Source organism: Brienomyrus brachyistius, chromosome 3, assembly GCF_023856365.1.
Source record: "Brienomyrus brachyistius isolate T26 chromosome 3, BBRACH_0.4, whole genome shotgun sequence".
Classification (NCBI taxonomy): domain Eukaryota; kingdom Metazoa; phylum Chordata; class Actinopteri; order Osteoglossiformes; family Mormyridae; genus Brienomyrus; species Brienomyrus brachyistius.
This window is the reverse complement of record NC_064535.1, coordinates 21,963,821-21,985,601: the sequence shown is the minus strand read 5'-3', so window position 1 is coordinate 21,985,601 and position 21,781 is coordinate 21,963,821. Positions and strand designations below refer to the sequence as shown.

The following is a 21,781-nucleotide window of genomic DNA, read 5'->3' as shown; positions in this document are numbered from 1 at the left end:
ACCTACGGCTTTTCATCTCAGCCCATCCTCCAGTACCTTCTAATCTGTGACCCCGGACTCAAGTCCCAGGATTTTGCTCGCCAGCCAGGATGTTTGCGGCGCAGTTCAAACACAAAGCACAAATACTGTCGGCTTAATCATCTGGCCTGACGCTCAGGCTGTCCGGCGAGCAACATCGGCCGTGCTGGGGAGAGGGACCACAGACACACACAGAGGAGAAAGATGGACCTGGAAAAGGCAGGGAGAACGTGGAGTGTCAGTGCTGCCCATGCATCACCCACGGACATGCCAACACAGCCTTTCTGCAGAGCCCAGTTGACCCCACCCCCCACCAGGGCCACCAATTCCAGCAAAGTCAGGAGAGCACATTTACTTTGTCATCAAAATAGCACAAGCCGTTCAGTCTATACACAGATTCCTCACTGACCTTGACCACAGGGGTCTATATGAACCCTAGACACAGCTAATGTCACGTAAGCAGTCAATCCGAGTTAAAATGTTTCATGGAGCTAATATTAACGAGACTTCAGATGCCTTTGAAGAAGAAAGTGGAAACAGCATGCAATTTATTCTTCAAAAGTAGCTACCCAACTCTTACAAACAGTCAGCCGATGAGCTGAACCTCTCTAGCCGCCCTGTTTCTTTGGCTGCGAAGGATCACTCTCACGAATCGCCACTGTGAGGACGATGGTCGTGCACAGGGAGCGGCCTCAACATCAACACAGTGACAATGACACGCACAGAGGTTAATGGAGGCTAGACATGTTTGTTATATAATATAAGGAGGCTTCACAAGAGGAGTGTCCGTTGCATGCAGAAACCTGACCAGAGCACGGATTTTGGGAGAAAATCTTACTGGAGGCTGTGGTTCCACAGCCCTCTCCTTCACTTGTTTGTTTAAACTTAGAATTCTTTCAGCAAAAATCCGAACCGTGCAGGCGAGCAGCAGCCTTCTCCTGTTCGCTTCCTCCTCCGAGTAACTCCAAATAAACACATCCGACGTCCATTGCTCCACGCGAACCATGTTTGTCTCCCTGTTTATCCCCCCCCCCCCCCCCCGTCTCTGGGGCCAACTTGACCCCCTCGGAAAACGTCATCATCTCTTGCGACACATATAAAGAACAACTTGTTGACAGAATTGCTTCCTGATCTCTTGCAGTAATCTGTTTTGGGATTCGACGGAGCCAGGCTATTGCAGGGAATGTCAGACTGTCACATTTTGTCAACCTTCCAAAATTCATGTGCACTTTCACCTCAAGGTGCTCCAGAGGGCAGTGGAAAAGCAAGGAAGGAGGTGAAAGATTTACCCTTCATCCGGTTTAAAGGAAAAACAGCATATTAAGTACAGTACCATTAAAACGTTTGGACACACCTACCCATAGGAAGGTATATTTGTACTATTCTCTATATTTTAGTATAATTATAAAGACATTGAAGCTCTGTATCCTTGATATCAGATGGTTGCTGGTTCAAATCCCAGGTGCGGCAGAGTGATTTCACCATCAGACCCTAGAACAAGGCCGTTAAACCCAATTGCCCCAGGGACTGGCTGGCCCGACTGTCCCCTCTAGACTAGCTTCATGAGGTGGCCTCCTGGGATGCTTCTCCAGCTGTCCTGAAGGAGCTCCCACATTCACTACATGGACAAAAGTATTGGACACACCTCTTACCCATTGAATTCAGGTATTTCATTCAGACCCATTGCCACAAGGGTATAAAATCAAGCACACAGCCATGCTGTCAGATTTACAAACATTTGAGGAAAGTCCTTTTCTGTTCTAGCATGACTGTGCCCCAGTACACAAAGCAAAGTCCATTAAGAAACAGGATTAGGTCAGTTTGATGTGGAGGAACTTCACTGGATGAATTAGAATGGAGATTGTGAGCCAGGCCTTCACATCAGTGCTCGACCTCACAAATGCTCTTCTAGATAAATGGGCAAAAGTTCCCACAGACACACTCCAAAATCTTCTGGAAAGCCTTCCTAGGAGAGTGTCAGCTAGTATAGCTGCAAAGGGGGACCAACTTCATATTGATGCATATGGATTTAGAATGGGGTACCATAAAAGTTGCTGTAGATGCAATGGCCAGGTGTCCCGATACTTCTGCCCACATTGTGTACATACTAAGCACTCTCTGGGTGCCTTTCCTTCATTCTCTGGTCAAACTTGTCCAAATCATTTCTTCTGTGTTTAAGTCGAGTGGCCAGGTCATGTGAAGCGACACTATCACTCCTCATCGATGTGTCAAAACTTCTGACTGCTCTGGTCGTTACAGTACTACTGCCCACAATTTATGTCTGTGCCCTGAATGCTGGGACTCCAGAAGGCCTCCCTGCCCGCTTCTTCTTCAAAGACACCTTAGCTTTTCTGCACAAGATTCTCAGCCCGTTAAGTCCTGCTATTGCAAGTTAATATTAGCGAAGCAATTAAGTGGAAAAAGAGCACTATACAAGACAGGGGTTGGCTGAAATTATGAGTAACAATTGCAAATACGTCGCCATCCTCTGCCGCTGTTATAAGGGCCTCGCAGTGATGGGTGCTATATTTGCACACTAATCTAAAAGGACAATGTTGCGTGGTAAAAAAAAAAAAAAGAGCGGTGGGAGCCGGGGAAGCGTGATGAAACTGCCACACAGACATCAGAGAGCACAGGTTCGCCAATCAAATCAGTCATGAAGACAGCCGAGGCCGCAGCAGTGGGGCTAACAATGCAACCCAGTATAGAGGGGGCTTTCAGAGGCAGATGCTAATGTGTCCCGGTTGTAGCAATAAATCTCAAGCCTCTGCTCATCTGTCCTTTACCAAGAAGACCAAAGGCATCCGGTGGTGGGGAGGTACACTTCCTGATCCTGTCCCCCGCCAAATCCTAGCAGAAGTACTGTCCTATCCATGGCGTGCAAACACACAGAGACACAGACAAAAAACGCCTACACCATACAGGCAAATGTATCCGGATGACTGGCCATTACATCTACAGGAACTTTTGTGACATAACATTCTAAATCCATAGGCATCAATATGGAGTTGGTCCCCCTTTGCAGCTATAACAGCTGCCACTCTTCTGGGAAGGCTTTCCATAAGGTTTTGGAGTGTGTCTGTGGGAGTTTTTGCCCATTAATCCCAAAAAGCATCTGTGAGCACTGATGTCGGACGTGAAGGCTTGGCTCACAATCCCTGTTCTAGCTTATCCCAAAGGTGTTCAGTGGAGTTGAGGTCAGGGCTCTGCATGGGCCAGTCAAGTTCCTCCACACCAAACTCACCTAACTATGTCTTTATAGACCTTGCTTTGTGCACTGGGCCACAGTCATGCTGGAACCGAAAAGGACCTTTCCCAAACAGTTCTCACAAAGTTGGAAGCATAGAATTGTCCAAAATGTCGTGGTATCCTGAAGCATTAAGAGTTTCCTTCACTGGAACTAAGGGGCCTAGCCCAGCTCCTGAAGAACGACCCATACTCTCCTCCACCAAACTGTATAGTTGGCACAAAGCAGCCAGACAGGTAACGTTCTCCTAGCATCTGCCAAACCCAGACTTGTCCATCAAGCTGCCGGAGAAAGAAGCATGATTCACTCCACCGAACACTTTACACCACTCCATCTGATGCTCGGCATTGCGCTTGGTGATGTGAGGCTTGCATGCAGCTGCTCGGCCATGGAAGCCCATTCCTTTGCCAGAGGCAGTTTGGAAGTCTGCAGTTATTGAGTTATTTTACACACTATGCACCTCAGCACTCTGTGACTCTACATGGTCTTCCACTTCGTGGCTGAGTTTCTGTTGTTCCTAAATGCATCAAGCTTGCAATAATACCACTTACAGTTGACTGTGTAATATCTAGCAGGGAAGCAACTTCACAAACTGACTGATTGCACTGGTGGCATCCTATGACGGCACCACACTTGAATTCAAGGAGCTCTTCAGAAAAACCCACTTTCACAATTGTTTGTAAACCTGACTGCATGAATAGGCGTTTCATTTTGGCCATAAACTAGTGGCAATGGGTCTGAATGAAACAGCAGGATTCAGTAATTAAGACGTGTATTCCAGTATTCCAATGCATTTGTCTATAGAGTGCATACTACTATTATTGTGGAGACTCAATTTCTATGGGCAAATCCCTAACCCTATTTATGACAACCTTAACATCTACTGAGCCCTAACCTTACCCATGAGTGAGCAAAACAAAATACAAGATTTTTGATAGTGTATTTTTTTTTTACAGATTTTTAAAAAATTGTGGTTTACATTGTGGGGACCTGAAACAAGGTAAAAAAGTAACAGGTCTTAACGCTATGTGGTGAATACAAACCTGTGCACACCCACCCAACCACCCACAGCTTTGCCTTGGAGCAAGTCCAGCCAAAAAAATACAAAGCCTTCCTCTCTGAGAGAGAGTTCAGTGCATAAAACGTCGTTCAGTTGTCCACCCACTGTGTCCAGCGCAAGGTCACTTTACCAGGAAGTCATCCTCAGTTCGCCAACTGGATTTTCTATAACAAACGTTCGCGTTTTATATCCCTTTCAGCAAATTTACTCCAGGAAAGGGGTGATTCTAGGATTTCACCCTTAAGAGGGTTCAACCTACAGCAGTATTTACAAAAATACGGGATGAATGGAGTTCGAAAAATACTTTTTCAGGAGGACTGAGACAAATATGAAATGGGTCTAGAATCACCTCTGCTTCATGCAAAAAGAAACTGTAAGACACCAACAGACCAAGATGCATCCTCGTATGTGTGATGGGCGCTCGCCTTCCACACCCTGCACAGCCTCTCCCCACCATCAGGGGTCGCTGTCGCCCATGCCCGCAACTCTAGACCTGTAGGAAGTCTGATAGCATGATTATTCATTAAAGTTACTTCACAGTCGGTTGATCTACAAGCAGGAGTGAAGGTTTCTAAGTGCGGATCTGGGTGCCGGAATTTTTTTAATTAATTTATATATATATATATATATATATATATATATATATATATATATATATATATAGCAGAGGTTCTTCAAAAATACACAGAAGGAGCCGCTACAGCTTCCAGTTAACAGCATGTTTGACGCTGTACATGCCCGAGAACGGGGCCAAAATTCCTCCGGTACTTTCCAGAAAAATCTGTGATGTTTACAGTTTTCTGTGCCATGCAGAGCCCGGTTATACAAGCAAATCTATCAGGATGCAGACCTCCACCCCCAGGTCCAAAGGGTGCTTTACCAAAGACTCTACAGTGCTAGACAAATGCTAAGTTAAGTTAAACGCTTGGTTGTGACCTGGGTCTCTCCTGATCTCCCTGGCTTTCGCTTTGCAAACATCCATCTGTCGCCCATAACCACAAATCCAGCCCACAGTCATGATCCATCACACACTATGAGCAACTTAGAAAGAACAACTTTAATACTGTGGCAGAGAGCTGGAGAACCAAGAGGAAACCAACACAAAGTTCACACTCAGCGGAGGGCGGGAATCGAACCCATATCCTAAAGAGCGGGGAGAGACCACAGTGTTCTGTCCATGCTGCCCCACTTCACAAACAGTAGCAGGTTAGATTTTTGTTTTCATAAAACATGTGATCTATGCCCATGTGGTGTTTGCCGCAGCATATCTGCCAACGATGACCCCAGCCAGGTTTTCACCCCACATTCACAGCCCCAAGGCCTCGAGCCACGAAGAAACTCCCTGGCAGGGATGCCAGGATGCCCAACGCGCCATGCCAGCAGAGCCGTAAAATACACAGCAAGCTGGGATGTAGATACAGACAGGGCCATGAGGGTCTGACAACAGGAGCTACAGAGTGCTGTCTGTAAGAGGTCTGTTCAGGATCTCGTAATCGCAGGATATCACTCTGTAATCCCCCTCCCATCCAAAAATACAGACGCAAAACGGGAGTCTTGGCATCACGCAACCAACCCAAGACGCCTGGACGATCAAATGGGCCATTCTAGCAATTTTCAGGTACCAGTGGGTGACATTGTGTAATATACCGGAAGATCGATGAGTTTAAATTTAGAGGACATGGATGGTAACTGTGACTGACATTGGCGTCCAACCCTATCCCTCTAATTTGCAAGGAAGGCAGAGAGACCCGAGGCCCGCTCTCAGAACGAGCGTGAAAGTCCTGCAGCGGCTCCACATCGGGGATTCGTAGTCCCGGCAACGGACAAGCAGTTCATTGAGAGGCGAGAGCGGCATGCCGGGGCGTGCCACCACCCACTCCACGCCGTTTTAGGGCCTGTTTGCTCTGAAGATGCCTGACAGGCCAAGAAATTACAGGTATTTGCTGAGGGACACTTTTGATGTTTAAAATATAACCTGGAGCGGTGGGAAGCGAGAAAAGAAAAAAAATTGCCTCGGCCTCCTGGTGTCTGGAAAAGCCGAACACACCATGGTTCTATTTCCAGCCATGAACTGAAGAAGCGTTTCTTAAACCCTCACATCCCAAACACTGTCCGGCCCGACTCCCCCAGCTTCCTCTCGCGCCCGCTTTTGGGAATGGCATCCCGAATTGGTGGGGGGGGGGGGGTCGCTTTCCTCATGCTGCGCAAGGCCCCTCAATACCAAAGCCGAGTGTGAGACTCCACGAGAGACCACTGGGATGAAGAAAACCACCAAAGGTGCTTAGGTGGCCATGGAAGTGACTCCCAAGAAGGCGAAGGCGTATTGTCACATTTCAAAAGTGGCACCAGCTCTTCCAGGCCACAGGTACCAAGAGATGATGTCACTGTGCAAAGAGAAACACTCCACCACCTGAAATTTTTGCCCCTCCCCCCCCCCTACAGTTTACCTAATTGAAATAAGAACAAATGGATCATTCTGCTTCAGCTGTGGTGTATTACAGACCTCTGACTGTGCTGTAAGACCCCTCATCGTATCCTTAGCGAATCTCTGCATAAGGATAAGCATGTATAGGTAAGTCAATATTTACCTCGGGAACTTGGCATGGTTATATCAAATACGCACATATAAATTATTGAAAAGGAAAGGTATGCATCAAAGTAGGTATCATAAAACACAGAAAGGCTCAGAAAAAGCTCAGCCAGATCAGAAAGTGAAATCTGGTATCAGCTACATGGATCTCTGCCAGAACACAGAAACGGTACAACAAACACAGCTCGAAAACACCCTGGCCGTACCAAACACAGCTTGAAAACACCCTGGCCGTACCAAACACAGGTCTAAACACCCTGGCCGTACCAAACACAGGTCTAAACACCCTGGCCGTACCAAACACAGGTCTAAACACCCTGGCCGTACCAAACACAGGTCTAAACACCCTGGCCGTACCAAACACAGGTCTAAACACCCTGGCCGTACCAAACACAGGTCTAAACACCCTGGCCGTACCAAACACAGGTCTAAACACCCTGGCCGTACCAAACACAGGTATAAACACCCTGGCCGTACCAAACACAGGTCTAAACACCCGCCCGTACCAAACACAGGTCGAAAACCCTGCTCGTACCAAACACTGACACACATCACTGCACACTGGTCAGGAAATCTGCTAGTACCAAACAATGGCACACATCACTGCACACTGGTCAGGAAATCTGCTAGTACCAAACAATGGCACACATCACTGCACTGCACACAGGTCTGGGACCCTGCAATTACCAAACACAGCTATAAGAGCAGCAGGACCAGGTGTATGGCACGGACTGGCAGAGCTGGGGCGGGGCTCACCGTCAGAGCGATGGATGCACGTGTGCTGGTTGTCACTCAGGAAGAAGCCCTCCTTGCACAGACACTCGTAGCTGCCCATGGTGTTCAGGCAGATCTGCTGGCAGCCGCCATTGTTGTCCAGGCACTCGTCAACATCTGCAGGGGGGAACAGCGGACGAGGTTAGGGAGGTGTGCACAGCGCCGGGAGGGGGAGCCATCTCACGCAGGTATTTGCGTTCACTCGATCGCGGGTATTTATTCTTATTTATTTGTAGAAGACACCCCCCCCTTCCTCCGCCCCAGACAGCATATGGACGAATGGATGCTGGAAAGTCGCATAACGGACCACGGCATGACAGAATGTCCGAGCAAAACACCTCGTGCTCCCTTTCTGTGGAGCGAGGGGCCGAGGACCTCCTGAGATACTCATCACGACATCCAGCGCCAAGATCACAGTGCATGTCCAACATGCAGCTGCCAGGGTTTGGTCGGGGCATCTGACCAACAAAAACTGAGTGAGACCAGGCCCCGAGTTCCTGTGTGCCAGAGTTCAGTTGAAATACTGTGCCCATAGAGTAACTGTATCACCAGCAGGGCCATAAGCAAGACCTTTAAGGTCCTACTACTCCTGGGACGTTCAAGTTTCAAGTTTATGAGAAAAGCATCTGCCACATCGTTGCACACCGCGAGCAGTATGACATTTTTCAATTTATCATGTCTAAAAACGATGGGAAGAAAGGAAATGCGGTGAGGCACTGGGAGAAGCATCAAACTCCACACCCACACAGGTGGGACCCACTTTGAACTTATTTCCCTGGATGTCTGAGATAACAGAGCCAGTTAGAGAACCACTAGTTTATGGCCAAAGCAGATTAGCCATTAGTGTCAGGAGTTGATATAAAGACTGTATTTAATGCCCCAGAAATTTCATGTCCCATCATGCAATTTTCTTTTGATCTAGAAAATAACAGTAATTTCTGAATAAACTAGATCCAAATTAAGGTTATTCTTAAACAAAAATCAAGCACACAAAGTACTTATTATGTATGATTACAGGGGTATTCCCAGACAAATGGGTCAAACACCCCATTAAGGTAAGGAATAAGGAAGCCTAGAGGGTCCAATCAAAGCCAAGAGAGCGGCTGCCGGGGGCGGGACTTCCTCTACCGCAGCTGATGCATGAGAGCGGCGGGGGATGCCGTAGAGGAAGCGGACGCATGTTTTGTTTAGTCTGCGAGCGCCGAGGTGTTCCTGGGGATGTCAGCGAGCCGCAGAGCCTGGCTGCCGGGGGGGGGGGGGGGGGATGGGGGGGGGGGGGGGGGGGTCGTGATCTGGTCCAGACCCAGCGGCTCAGCCTGCCTGTCACCCGTGAGGAAGCCCGGCTGGCTCCCGTGCAGATGCCTTTGCGCTGACCTTAAAACACCCCGTGGGGAATTCACCTCCAGCCTGGCGCACTGTTTGTCCTCCTTGTTTTTATCTGTTTAGCTGCTGCTTTCGTCTGCCACCGTTGCGGCCGTGGAAACGCTTGTTTCTTGGTATTCGGTGGAGCTGTTCTGCCCCAGCCCCCTGCCTGAGGGCACGGCGACCAGCAGCCATCCCGGGAACTTTGGATAAAAGTCACAATTCTCGATAATTAAACCCAGCAACTCCACCACTGATCAGTGCCTGTTTTATACGCAGGACATTGAAATGCCCTTTGGCAACATAGGATTAGACCTGAACGCAGAACTATTCTCCCTAGTTTCAAAAGGGATTTTACAAATGCCAATCCTAACTCGGGCTCCTTTAGGAAAAAAGGTTCGGGGGAAGCGGACCAATCGGAGGACCTGCTGTACTGCAGCCAATCAGAAAGCACCCTTCTCCCAAGGTGGCCCGCCAAGGCCGCAGGGCACGCCGCGAGGATGAAGCAGCGGCGATTAGTGCCTAAACAGGAGTAGCGTGGCATGGCTGTCTGAGCTCCAGCGCCGGCGGCTTAACGGGCTTCTGGGGCCGTTTAGGGGCCGCTTTATATGCGGCCGTAAAATCCTTTACGACCGCTGTCACCGGGATACCGGTGTAAAACATGGATGTCTCGGAGCAGCCCTGTGATCTCCACTGAGCCCTGACTTCATTGAGATCTCTACCACAATGAATAGGCTTATTAACTCCCAGGTCCCCTCGCGCCCCCCTACCCCCCCGCCCTCCCGCCCCTGCCCTGGCTGCCGTGAAAGGCACCATGTCTGCCCAGCCTCCGAACATCTTTCACAGTGCCCCCCTCCACCGTACAGTGCCTTTTATATGGGGGCGGGATAGTACCTGCCCACATTCTGCGCCCTCTGACAGGGAATTTTGTTAACTGTGTGTGGGGCGTGGGGGTGCAGGAAGAAGGCTCAGTGTCTTAGGGAGCGCAAGCTGGGGGGAGAATGCCAGCCTTTGTGCCCTGGGGGGAGTCAGGAGGGATGTCACGCCGCTCCCCCCCAAAACTGTGAAACAGTGTGCCCCCTGTCTTTCCGTCCGTGGGTACGGTTGCCGCCAGGGTCATGAGCGGGCACTGGAGCCTCGGCCTCCCCACGGCAACTCCTCTGGGGACTCAGAGGTGGGGTCATCCATCACCCCCCACACTCTTGCTCAGTAGATTCACTTTTCTAAACTGGGCCATAATTCATACAGAGGGGCCAAACTTATTAGCCAATAATATGCTAGTAATCAGTAAATGACAGAGGATTGGGCACTCCAGAGCCAATCAGCTTTCAGCTGGGGCCGGTACCTCTATGTCCCTGCCCCTGTATACATCCCTGCAATCGGGTCATCCGTGTGAACATTCATGCCATGCTATAATATACATGACATCATAATCATATAATGTTATTAATGCATATTACAGCCATCATGTCATAAAGCATTCAAAAGACATGTCAAGATATACTTACATGAGGAATGTTCTATGAATGCATGTGGGGCAGGGATAGCTAGAAAACAAGCAGGACATTGGGGCCCGAGGACCGAGTTTGAGAACCACTGAACTAACCGTTAATTATTTACATGATTATATGTTTATGTACATGGGAGGCATCGAGCAGCACTAGGGTCGAACCTAGACTTTACTCTCACAGTCCAGTCAGACAGAGTGCTTCTGGTGAAAGGGTTACTTTTCAGTGTCATTTTACTTTTGGGTGCAAGTGGCCGGCTGCCCTCTAGGGGGCAGTAGTCCCCACCAGGGCATTTTCCCAAGATTGGCAATGATTTGGAAACACAAAATCGGGTGGTCCACTTTGATCGGCCCAATTGTTAACGTCACAGTGCAGATTCAAACGAGGAATGGGTTGGGAACCCGGGGATTTTTAAAAGCCCTGCATGGCTTTACATTCCTTCCCTGGTCTGAATGAGTCAATGACATCAGAAGGCTCACAAACCCATGTACCCGAAATTTCATTAAGTTTAACGGGTTTCTGCCTAATTGGGCTAATTTGCATTTTGCTTATATCAGGTGTAATTCGGTACAACAAATCAAGTCAGGTACAAGTTAAAAGGCATCCCCCATTGACACACTCTGCATAGCTTACACGGGCCACTAGGGGCGCTGTCTGCATTCATTATCATTATTACAAGTATTACTCAGTGCTGCTTAGGATAAAAAAAATGACAATAAGAAACACCGACTACTGTATTTAAAACTTGCTTGCCACAAAGTGGAGCATCAACCTAATTACCCTCTAAAGTGGCTTCTTATTAAAAATAAACAGCTGAATTGTTCCAGAATGGCTGAACACTGAGTAAGGATAGAGCTGCTTTTTAACCTTTCATTAAGTTCAGTTTACAGTGGCCGCCTGGGACCCCCCCAAGCTGCACCCCAAACCACACATTAAAGACGCTGCACGGAGTCTGGTGCAGCCTTCGGGGCTCCACACGGCGAAATATTAGAGCAATTACATGCAGATGCCCGCCGCCAACACCCCGTGAACTCCACTGCCTTGTTAAACAACACTTTCGAAGTTCATCCACACCGCTAAATGACGCCCTGCCAAGGTATTCATTCAGGCGATTCAAACCATGAACACACAAGGCTAATTACGCGGTGTGTCCAACCACGCCTCTTTGAGATGTTTTTTTTTCCCTCTCCTTTGATTTCTATGGTGGCAGTGCTGAGTGGCAGAATTGTGATGTCATAGATGCGGATATGTCTCAGGTTCCCATGGTGACATCACGGTCATTCTATAAACATTCACCAGTGACAAAGACCCCAAGCATTTGCATGTAAACCCCACAGTGTTCCGTTATCTCCCACTTACTGCGTCGCTCGGCTGGTGTCAGTTTGAAAACGGGCGTGACCTTAAAACCACCAAACTCATAGCTTGATTAGCCCCCCCCCCCCCACTATCGGAAAAACAACCAATCGTTAACAATGATTACGGAGTTCGATTTGTCACTGGGAAGTCGGGATGCAAGCTCAGTTGTTAAGGACAGTACAGAGGTGCTGACAACCACCATCTGCTTCATTTAAAGGAAGGAGAGGACAGACACTCCGAAGTGGGATAATCACGATGATGATACTGCTGAAATTATAGCTGCACTCCTGTTAAACAGTCACAAATATACAGCTCCGCATGAGCAGCAGTAAAATCAGACTCAGTTCCCCTGAAACTCAGCATTTTTAAAAGTGAGCTGTGACAAAATAAACCGAGTTCGTCTTATTGTGCCCCCCCCAACCCCCATCAGCCTCAAAACAGAACAAAAAAAAAAAATAGTACTGCAATCGTCATCATCCATCCGCCGATGCCAAACGTTAAACAAGAGCGTGCACTTCAAATCCGGCAAGTTTAAACTAGAGCTCTTTTGTTTTGTTTGATTCTGCTTGTGTAAACTTTTATTTGGACACGTTCAAGTTGTGCGGGATCTGGTCGGGGCGGGGGTGTGTTGGTGGGGAAGAGCACTATAAGAGAGCACTGTGTTTGCTGATAGTCCTTCCCAAAACATCGACCTGTTAGACTTACTGGACAATTCTGGGGTTTTGGGGGGTTAGGGTTAGCAGATTGGCAGGTGTCAGGGCCGGGGGGGGCAAAGCTTTAAGACCCGCAGACTGGCATCGCATTAGCTTTGCCTTTTAAAAAAAATACTGAAAACAGAGTATTTAAAAATCACACAGTACCTGAGACACAGGTGAAAAATGAGGAAGGGAATCTGATTGGTGATTGACAGCACGTCCGGTTTAAAATTAGAGACGCTCAAGGTAGCTGAAATCTGAGTGATCCGAGTAGAGTAAAAGCAATTCTGATAAAATACAGAAAACCAACAGATGAGGGGCAACAACACATGGCTGATGTGCGTGTGATGACTTAATACAGACATGACTGACAGTGGAGGAATGCCCCAGAAAGCCGATCTGGGAAGAAAAGGCAATCGGACCTCGTGGGAAGAGGACCCAGAGGTGGCAACCCCCAGTCAGTCCCGTGGGGGCTTCAGCAGTGACCTCACTGCGAGTGTCACGGTGTTTTTTTAATAGTTATAATATAAGTTAATTATCTGCGACAAAGTGATAAACACACTTTAGTTATATCTAAGAGCTACTCAAAACTCGAGTGCACAGAACGAACAATGCAACTCCCGACCCCGTGGAGAATTGCAACTGGTTGAAAGGTGAGGCAGAGGCGGGGCGGCAGGCTCTGACCACGCCCGTGGCATCAAGGCCCAACGTGGCAGCTCATCAGCGCCCCCCACGACAGAAAGATGACGGTGCATGCGTGTCAAACAAGCCAGGACTGCATTTGAAAAGAAAAAAAAAAGAAAACCCAAATGGCGACAGATTGTGCCCAGCTGCTTCCGAGAAGGAGAAAATAAATAAGAAGCTGAATCAAAGAGGCAGAGAGGAGCCGCACTAGATTGTTCTTTAATCAGAGCACAATTAGAGAATCTTAAATCAATTGGTGCCTAACTTGTTGACATTGAAGCATCTGGTAAGTTACAAATCCACTTCCTGCACCGGCTGAGATGGACAGCCTTTTTCCCTGTCAATTTCCATCATCCCACACACACACACACACACACACACATTTGACCACTCCCTGGGTGTTTGTTTGCAACATACGAAATCAAGCTCCATCAGCCAATTATTCCCGAGAAACCAACAGTGGAGCCTTGAGAGAGCCAGTAATTTGCAAGAACCTTGACTAACGTCTTCTTAATCCAATAAGATCCGATCGACACAAATCACATTTCGCATTAATAGGTGAAAATATGCCTGCAGCAAACAGGCATGGTTGCTCTCTGAGACTTGGTCAGTTAGACTATGGGTTGGTTGGGTGTGGACTTTGTTATAGGGTTAGATGTATGGATAAGGTAAGATTACACCCATAACTAATTACAAAACACCACACGACTCTTACCTAGAACAGGCTGATTCTATGATTTTTGGGTGGAGAGGGGCAAAAGGGAGCCATAAAATCACACAGAAAGGCCAACCAATGATATGTTTTGAATCTGAGTATAAGGGAGGGGGCACCAATCACCTTTCAGGATGGGCTACTGCCCCTTTGGCCCCGCCCCCGTATATGCCCCCCCGAGCTCGAGCCCGGTTTTATACTGTGAACTGATACGCATGATTCAATTACACTCCATTACTTTGGGCGTGTTGACCGTCTGGTGCAACATGGAAAATCTCATCAGGTGATGGCAGGTGCAGCCAGTGGGGAGATGTTCCCATTGACCATGTGGGCGAAGAGACTCCCAAGAGACGAGGAAAGAGGCTTCACTCGCACTGGCTGCCCCCCCCGCCGAGAGCAGTGTCCCGCTTTAAACCTCCACCCGCAGTTGCCTCCATTCATCAAAAGAGGGGGAAGAGAGGCGGTAATTAGACAGCAGTTCCTGGGCCAGCTAGCTGAGCAAACAAACTGCCGGGCAGTAGCCCATCCTGTGGATCATTGAAGGGTGGTTTGGCACCTGCCAATTTGTAATAATGCTCGCCTGAGGATGGGGTGTTTACAGTTGGGGGGGGGGGGTGCTTGGCTGCCAGCCACCAGGCCACACGGCTGGTTTGAGGAGCTGCGGTCCCTCATGACTGGTAAGGTCACCAATGGGAAACACTGCCTCAGTGACGCTTGCTAGCTATGACTCTCATCCTACTCTTACATGAACAAAATTACAGACTGATTTGCAGATTTGAAGTTGAAAGTTCACATAAACATAAAATGTATGCTGCCAGGAATAATCCCAATGTCTTCATGTGGCTGGTTGTGTTGACCCCTTCCTCTGTGGAGTATATAGGTTCCTTAGAGAAGGGTCTGATCGTCTTAATATAATGAATGCTGATCCCATTCCCCAAGCTTCAGCACCTGCGAAGCTGCTCTGGACATGCCTACACGGATAGCTGCATGGGTACTGCATGGGTGCTGGGGGACGCTTAGGCTTCCCGTCAGGATTGAATACAAGTAACGGCCTAGCAAATGGCTCTGAGACATTCCCCACCACATCGTCATGGAGATGTGTGTCTACGGAGGGCTGGAAGGGTCAAACTGGGCAGCAAACTAAAGGATCCCAGGAAGCAATAATGGGCAACCCAAAAGGACAACCGGGAACACAACCGCGAGCAGCACCGGGAGCACAATCGTTACACTCCAAGGGACTGCAGTGGCTGGATCACCTTTGTGATCATTATAGGTACGATATGGGGTAAGCAAAACTGCCTTCCCATTGGCTGGTCCTACTTTGTGAAAGAAACAGGCCTTGCACAGTCCTTCATTACTACATTACTGGCCCGTAACACTAGATGTTCATGCTTTTCGTGACAGAGCCGTCACGCGATTGTGCCACAGCAATGAAGTGACGTAAGGCAAATAAACAACGCAGATGTGGTGGGGGGTGGACATGCCACTGCTTCCGGTGCCTTCTGAGACTTTTTCCTATAAAGACGTCAGGCAGGCAGTGCCAGGAGCAGCCTTGGCCAACCGTCTGGACAGAGGAGCCAAGACAACTGACAAATTGCAAGAAAAGCCAGTGGGACCGGAGACCAAACTGCATGACGGAGCAAAGATCCACAAGGCTCTCAAATGAATGTTTGATTTCCAGAATAAACGCCCGTAACATCGACAGGCTCACAACTTTGACTTCCCGCATAAAAAAAAGCACATAGAACCATCACAACCATCACGTCAACAATTTCCAGTTAACTCTGTCCCACCTGCACCCCCCAAAAGTCATTATTTCCTATAACGGGACGAGTGACTCTCTGCATTTTAATGCGCTCCTTAGTGCTTTTTTGTTTTGTTTTGTACTTACGGAAATGTGCTCGACTAAATATCACCATAAATCTCTCTTTTCAAGTCAGTTTTTCCGGAAATAACTTCGGCACACAGCTTTCAAGTGATCCTGTCAATGAGAAACTAAACATCTGCGCTCGCTTTTCCATGGAAACGGACGGAAGCCAAATGCTACGGTGACTTTCAGACGACGTCCAGCATCCTGCCAAGTGAAGTCAGTTGTGAAGTCAAAGCCATTGTGACGCTGTGAAGTTCTTCAAAAAAAAAATCATCTTACACACACACATAAATTTATATGTATGTTGGCTTTACCATTCATTCTCCCTCTGACATATTTCACCCTTTTTCCCCCACAATCAGTGATTTAAACATTTCATACGCACCAACAGGATTCTGGGTAAGGTGACATAATAACCGTGGTTTGACATTTACATGACATTTCAGAATGGTGAAAATGACCATGGAAAAAGTGCCTTTAAATTCCCAGCGACTCCTCGCCGCTGTCCCCGGAATCTGCAGGCCTCTTTGGCATTTTTGTACGTTTCCCGTACCAGACCATGAAAGTCCTAATGAAAAACACTCATTCTGTTTGTTTGTGTTTACGACGAGCCTCGTTTAAAAGGATGGAGCGGGAGGAGAGAAGCCCGTCAGCATCGCCGCTTGGGCGGAACATGTTTGTTTACACAAAACATTATATTTACATGAGCCTGCATACAGTGAAGTTCGGCTTGTTGAGGACATCAAGTCCTCCCAGGAAAAGTCAGATAAGGCATTCTCGGGGGGGGGGTGGGGGGGGTGGGCTACACATGCTTTGAGATCTCGCAAGCAAACACCTTTCTTTTTCAACAAAACTGCAACTGCAATTATGCACCAGAACTGCTAACCATCATCACAGATGTCAAGTTCACTGCTAACAGCCGTAGGGACTTTGAAGATCAGGACACGTGACCCTTTGGCTGATGGCAGAGAGGGCCAATAGCTAGAAACATAGTGAAATGTGTGTCAAAATCCATAATGTCCACCAGCGCCCTTGAGGAAGGGGGGGCTGCTCCTGTTCAACTCCATACACTAGCACAAGAGTCACGCGACCTTCCCCCGACTCCATGCACCAGGTCACGCGACCTTCCCCCGACTCCATGCACCAGGTCACGCGACCTTCCCCCGACTCCATACACCAGGTCACGCGACCTTCCCCCGACTCCATGCACCAGGTCACGCGACCTTCCCCCGACTCCATGCACCAGGTCACGCGACCTTCCCCCGACTCCATGCACCAATACTTAGGGTGTGTCAAAAATCACACACTTACACAATAGCTACTGACCTTCGTCAGAATCCTACTATTAGTCCTTTAATGCAGACCTAAAAATGCCTGAAATGAACAGGGTGTCACCGTTTCATGTTGACATTTGCTTTCTACAGTCAGAATACTTTGTGTGCATATTTGCTTCGACGCCTCTTTGCATCCTGCCCTCGGTATCCTCTTTTTTGCAAAGCAAAATACAGTCACCCTGTGCAGTACATACTGTATGTACACGTGAGAACAGTAGACAAGCACTATATACTGCATTTGTCATCGTGCACATTACCTGACCTGGCTGTTTTAAAATGACATAGCTTGACCCCCACAAAAGTTACAAACTGTTAAAACTATCAATGAAAAAAAAAGACATATTCGAGTCACGTAATGTGACCAGACATTGTTTTGCACTTATAAATGTGCAGAGATGACACTTCTTCTACCACATGACAAAAATGTCTGTCAAGTGACGATCTTCACAGTGGCTCTGTGGGATAGCATAGCATCCAAAAGGGACTCGCCTCTGGATTTGACAGAATGCAGTATGACATCCGGGTAAAGTTCGCTTACTGCCTCATCCATACTGAGGATTCGGACATAGTGCGCACGTCACCTACTATATTTCACCTACCACACTGCAAATAAGTATGCAGACGCATGTTGAGTCATGTGACCCTCCGGGGTACCTGCATAAGCACTCGGACATCGCTAATGATATTATCTGTGCCGCCATGCAGTGCAACACATAGCACCTCCACCAGCGAGCCACAAATCCTAGCCCAGCGGTACAGTTTTCACAAACAGCATGGAGACTTTGCATTGGGCGTACCGAGACATTTCGATTCTGCTCGAGTCAATCAACGGAGGCGCTAAGAAAAAGATGAGATGTGTTTGAGCACATCCTGAGAGCACGGCGCTTCACCAGGGAATACGGGGGCATTCTTTTGTCCGACGCCGAGCAAATAAAACCGGCACTTCATGTCGCGGGGCGGATCTGTCAGTAAGGGGATATCTGGGGAAGGAAAAACAAACCCTGTCATCCTGTCTCATCGGAGCGCGTGAGGTCCGATTGGGACAAAGACGACGAAGGGAATGTTCTGGAACGAGCACACAAGACAGGCGGGGAGGCAGAAACGTGGGGTAGACCAGACACATACCCAGGCAGTTATGTCCGTCGTGGGCCAGCATGAAACCGTCGTAGCACGTGCACCGGTAGTTGCCCGGGATGTTGATGCACTCGTGGACACAGCCTCCTGTATAATCATTGTCGCACTCGTCCATGTCTGAAAGGGAAACAGAGAGGACAAGCTGAACAGTGGCAGTTACTGGGACGCGGGTCAGGCGCCCTGGCTGGGTAAAGAGGGCGCAAGGGCTGCAGACAGGGGTGTGGCCAGCTTTAAGTACTAGGAACAAATGCATAGGATTCAAGGATTCAGAAGCTTTATTGTCATTTACACAAGAAAATGAAATACAGATGCTCCTCGCTTTATGACTGTTCAACGTACGGCATTCGAACTTCACAATGCTGCAACAGCAATGCACATTCAGCAGTCAGACTTCGATCTGTTCCCGCACTAGCGATATAGCCATTTGATGCCGGCCAATGAGAGCATCATCCCAGCCACGTTTCCAGTCTCCATAGCGATTGCAAGCGTAAACGTCTCATAAGGTGTTTAACAATGTACTGTACAGGGCTTTTTTCTGCATTTAGCCAAATATGCATCTATTTTGTGACAGTAGTAACATGCTAATTCATACATGATATCATATTCATATTCGACTTAAGATATTTTCAGTTCACCAGGAATAACAGCATCGTAACTCGAGGACCATCTGTTCTTGTCTGCAAACCTCCCTCAAGATTTAAACCACACATAACGACAAACAACAAATAGATATAACAGAATCATGATCAAGAACATGTGATGAACAATAACTTAAGTAGTACTGCATGGTGCTGAGGTCTAAAGTGGCACTGCCTAATAAATTAATAATGAGCCTGACTTCCTCTTCCTGTCTAAGGATCTCTGGTACGCATAATCCTGGGAGGCACGAATGGAGCAACGACGACGGTCGACCCTCATCTGAGATGCCCGACTGATCTCCCCGTCCACATTTTCACCGAGGTGCTACTCCGATCAGTGCTCCCACCAGTAGCTGTTTGCTGCCGGGACACTCACTGGCCCAGATCGCGCACTGGGGCTTCACCACAGCCCTCGAAAACCTTCACCAGGGTGTCAGAGGCGCTGATCTCCCCCCCCCCCACCATCACCACAAACACACATCTCTAACAATCGAAACCTGGACAAAAATCACACCATCATTCTCCAGACGCTACATCCTCGGTATCCAGTGGCCCACGCTGACTGGTCACCCTCCCTCACACCCGGGGCTGGGCATCTGATGCACCGCCTAACATGTCACCGCCCAGGAATCCCATCGCCGGCCAGCATTAGACAGTGTTTATCCAGCCAGGATCCCTCCGCTCTGCCGGCGATCCGGCCTGAGATTCTCACAGGGGCCCATGGCAAGCTGTTGCCACGCGGAGACGCTAAAACAAACAGTCCCTGTGTGAACTACGCGGCATCCGGGCTGCCAGGGAGGCCCCTCCCCCCCGGATTAGCAGCAACAGGTATCTGCCTAATGTTTGCGCTGCTCCTCCCTGTACAGATTCCCAGAAGTCCCCTCTGTCAGGAATGTTGGCACGGCGTACGCCATTTTCCAGGGGGGAGCGGGTGCCAAGCAAAGATAATATTCGCTCCTGAGTTAGAAATTAACAACAGACCTTTGGCAAATAGGTAGGCATGACTACACCATTACCATCGATGGGATCCTGCACTCAGCCAGGCAGGGAAGTATCCTAACTCCGCCAGACCCCAGTGAGGGAACTTTAAAATAGCACTGATTCATAAGGGAAGCTCATTTTTATGCAATATTCACATTAAAATCTCCCATACGAGTTCTAATGTTGCAACACAGTCCAGACAGCTAAACAAGTCCGCTGCAATTTCAGTAAATGCATTTTATATCTAAGCGAGTAAAAGCAGCCCTGCAGCTTGACTGGTTGAGGCTTCTCTTCTCTCCATGTTCAGCTCCAAAAAGTTCAGGCCTGAGACTCCTATAGCTCAAAAAGCACAAGATCATGGGTTCAAATCCCAGGAAACGCGTGTAAACTGTAACCCTTCCCTCTACTACAAATCACTTTGGATAAAAACGTCAAGTAAATAAGTAACTGCCCATGATGAAATTGAAGCTATTAAGGAGATGCACAAATTGAAGCAGCAAATCTGTCAAATGTCACTTAATTCTCACCGTTGACGGGCAAAAAAAAAAAAAAAAAACAAGCAGTGAATGTAAAAACCCAGCCACCTCTAATTGGCACAAAATGCCATGACAGCAGGTACAGGCACAGACATGGTACAGACAGCAGGTACACCTGCGGAGCGTCAGGCCAAGTCAGACACCAGCTGGGCCACTTCCGCCCAGACAGCTCCCCAGCCAATGGTAATCCAAGGGGGCACATCCAATCAAGCGAATTAGGCTCTGGGTAAGAGGACGTTAACCGGGAGTTCTTCCCCCGAATACTCTGAGGCTTGAGTCCCACAGAGGACATAGGGTTAGGTTCCCAGAGTGGCAGGGATTTGGGTCCCCCACAGAGACCATAGAGGGTGGTCTAAAATCCCCTACCAAGACTGTGGGTGGTTAGGTGGCATATTATTTAGTTTTTAAAACTGATTCTACTTTTTTCTGTGCTTATTACTTACTTATTTTAATTTCTCTGTAAAGCTTAGGAGTGTCTGCTGATTACAGCACGTTGCCACACCCACCACACGACAAACCACCTCAGCGATGGGAACCCAAGTGCAGCCATGTGGCAGGTGATACCTCAGCGCCACACTAATTCAATGGAACAGTGGGATTTCCGCCCCCCCCCCCCAGTAGCTGGAGAGCCAATCCTGCCAACAAATTTTCCCTGTAAGTTGGAGGACCCGTTTGCAGGGCTGCATGTAGATTAACGTCATACCCAGGATGAAGCAATGGCAGGTTTAAAGCCTTGCTCAAGGGTCCAACAGAGTAGGATCACTCCTGACATTCACGAGATTCAAACCAGTGACCTTCCAGTTACTGGCACAGAACCCAAGCCTCAGAGTCACACCTTCACCATATCTATGAAGCACTTCTGTAAACACTATGGTCAAAACAGTGCTATATAAACAAACGTTTATTGATTGATTGATTGATTTATTGATTGATGTATTGAGGTCCCCTAGTGGACCCAAACTGTTTGAGGGTTGGGAGGGTGAATTTAACAGGAGGGACATGCACCTGGGAAGCCCAATTAAAATGGCGACTACTTGATGTGACTCAAATGGTGTGAGACAGCAAGCTTTTTTCTCAATATTTTTCTTTTTGTGCATCTTCTGGGTGTGATTCTGGGTGACGGCAGGGCGTCGGTCAGCAGAGCATAGTCGGGATCCCAGGACAGAGCCTAGCGAGCCGGGAAAGTGCGAAATCCACACGCACTGCAATGGCAGGTGACAGGTGCCACTGCATTTTTTTCGTGAGGAGAGTTTGCATTTCCGGGGCACCAACTTGGAACCTT

At 48.3% G+C, this 21,781-nt stretch overlaps 1 protein-coding gene across 3 annotated transcripts in view; it reads right to left on the bottom strand.

The window, feature by feature from the left end:
* Positions 1 to 21,781, bottom strand: part of scube1 (signal peptide, CUB domain, EGF-like 1) — an 87,786-nt gene that overhangs the window by 59,818 nt on the left and 6,187 nt on the right. For all 3 annotated transcript variants that reach the window (XM_049007462.1, XM_049007463.1, XM_049007464.1), the window contains exons 3-4: positions 18,336 to 18,461; positions 7,672 to 7,806 (exon numbers count right to left, since the gene is read on the bottom strand). In XM_049007462.1, coding sequence (XP_048863419.1) covers positions 7,672 to 7,806; positions 18,336 to 18,461 — 261 coding nt within the window. The remainder of the gene's footprint in view (positions 1 to 7,671; positions 7,807 to 18,335; positions 18,462 to 21,781) is intronic.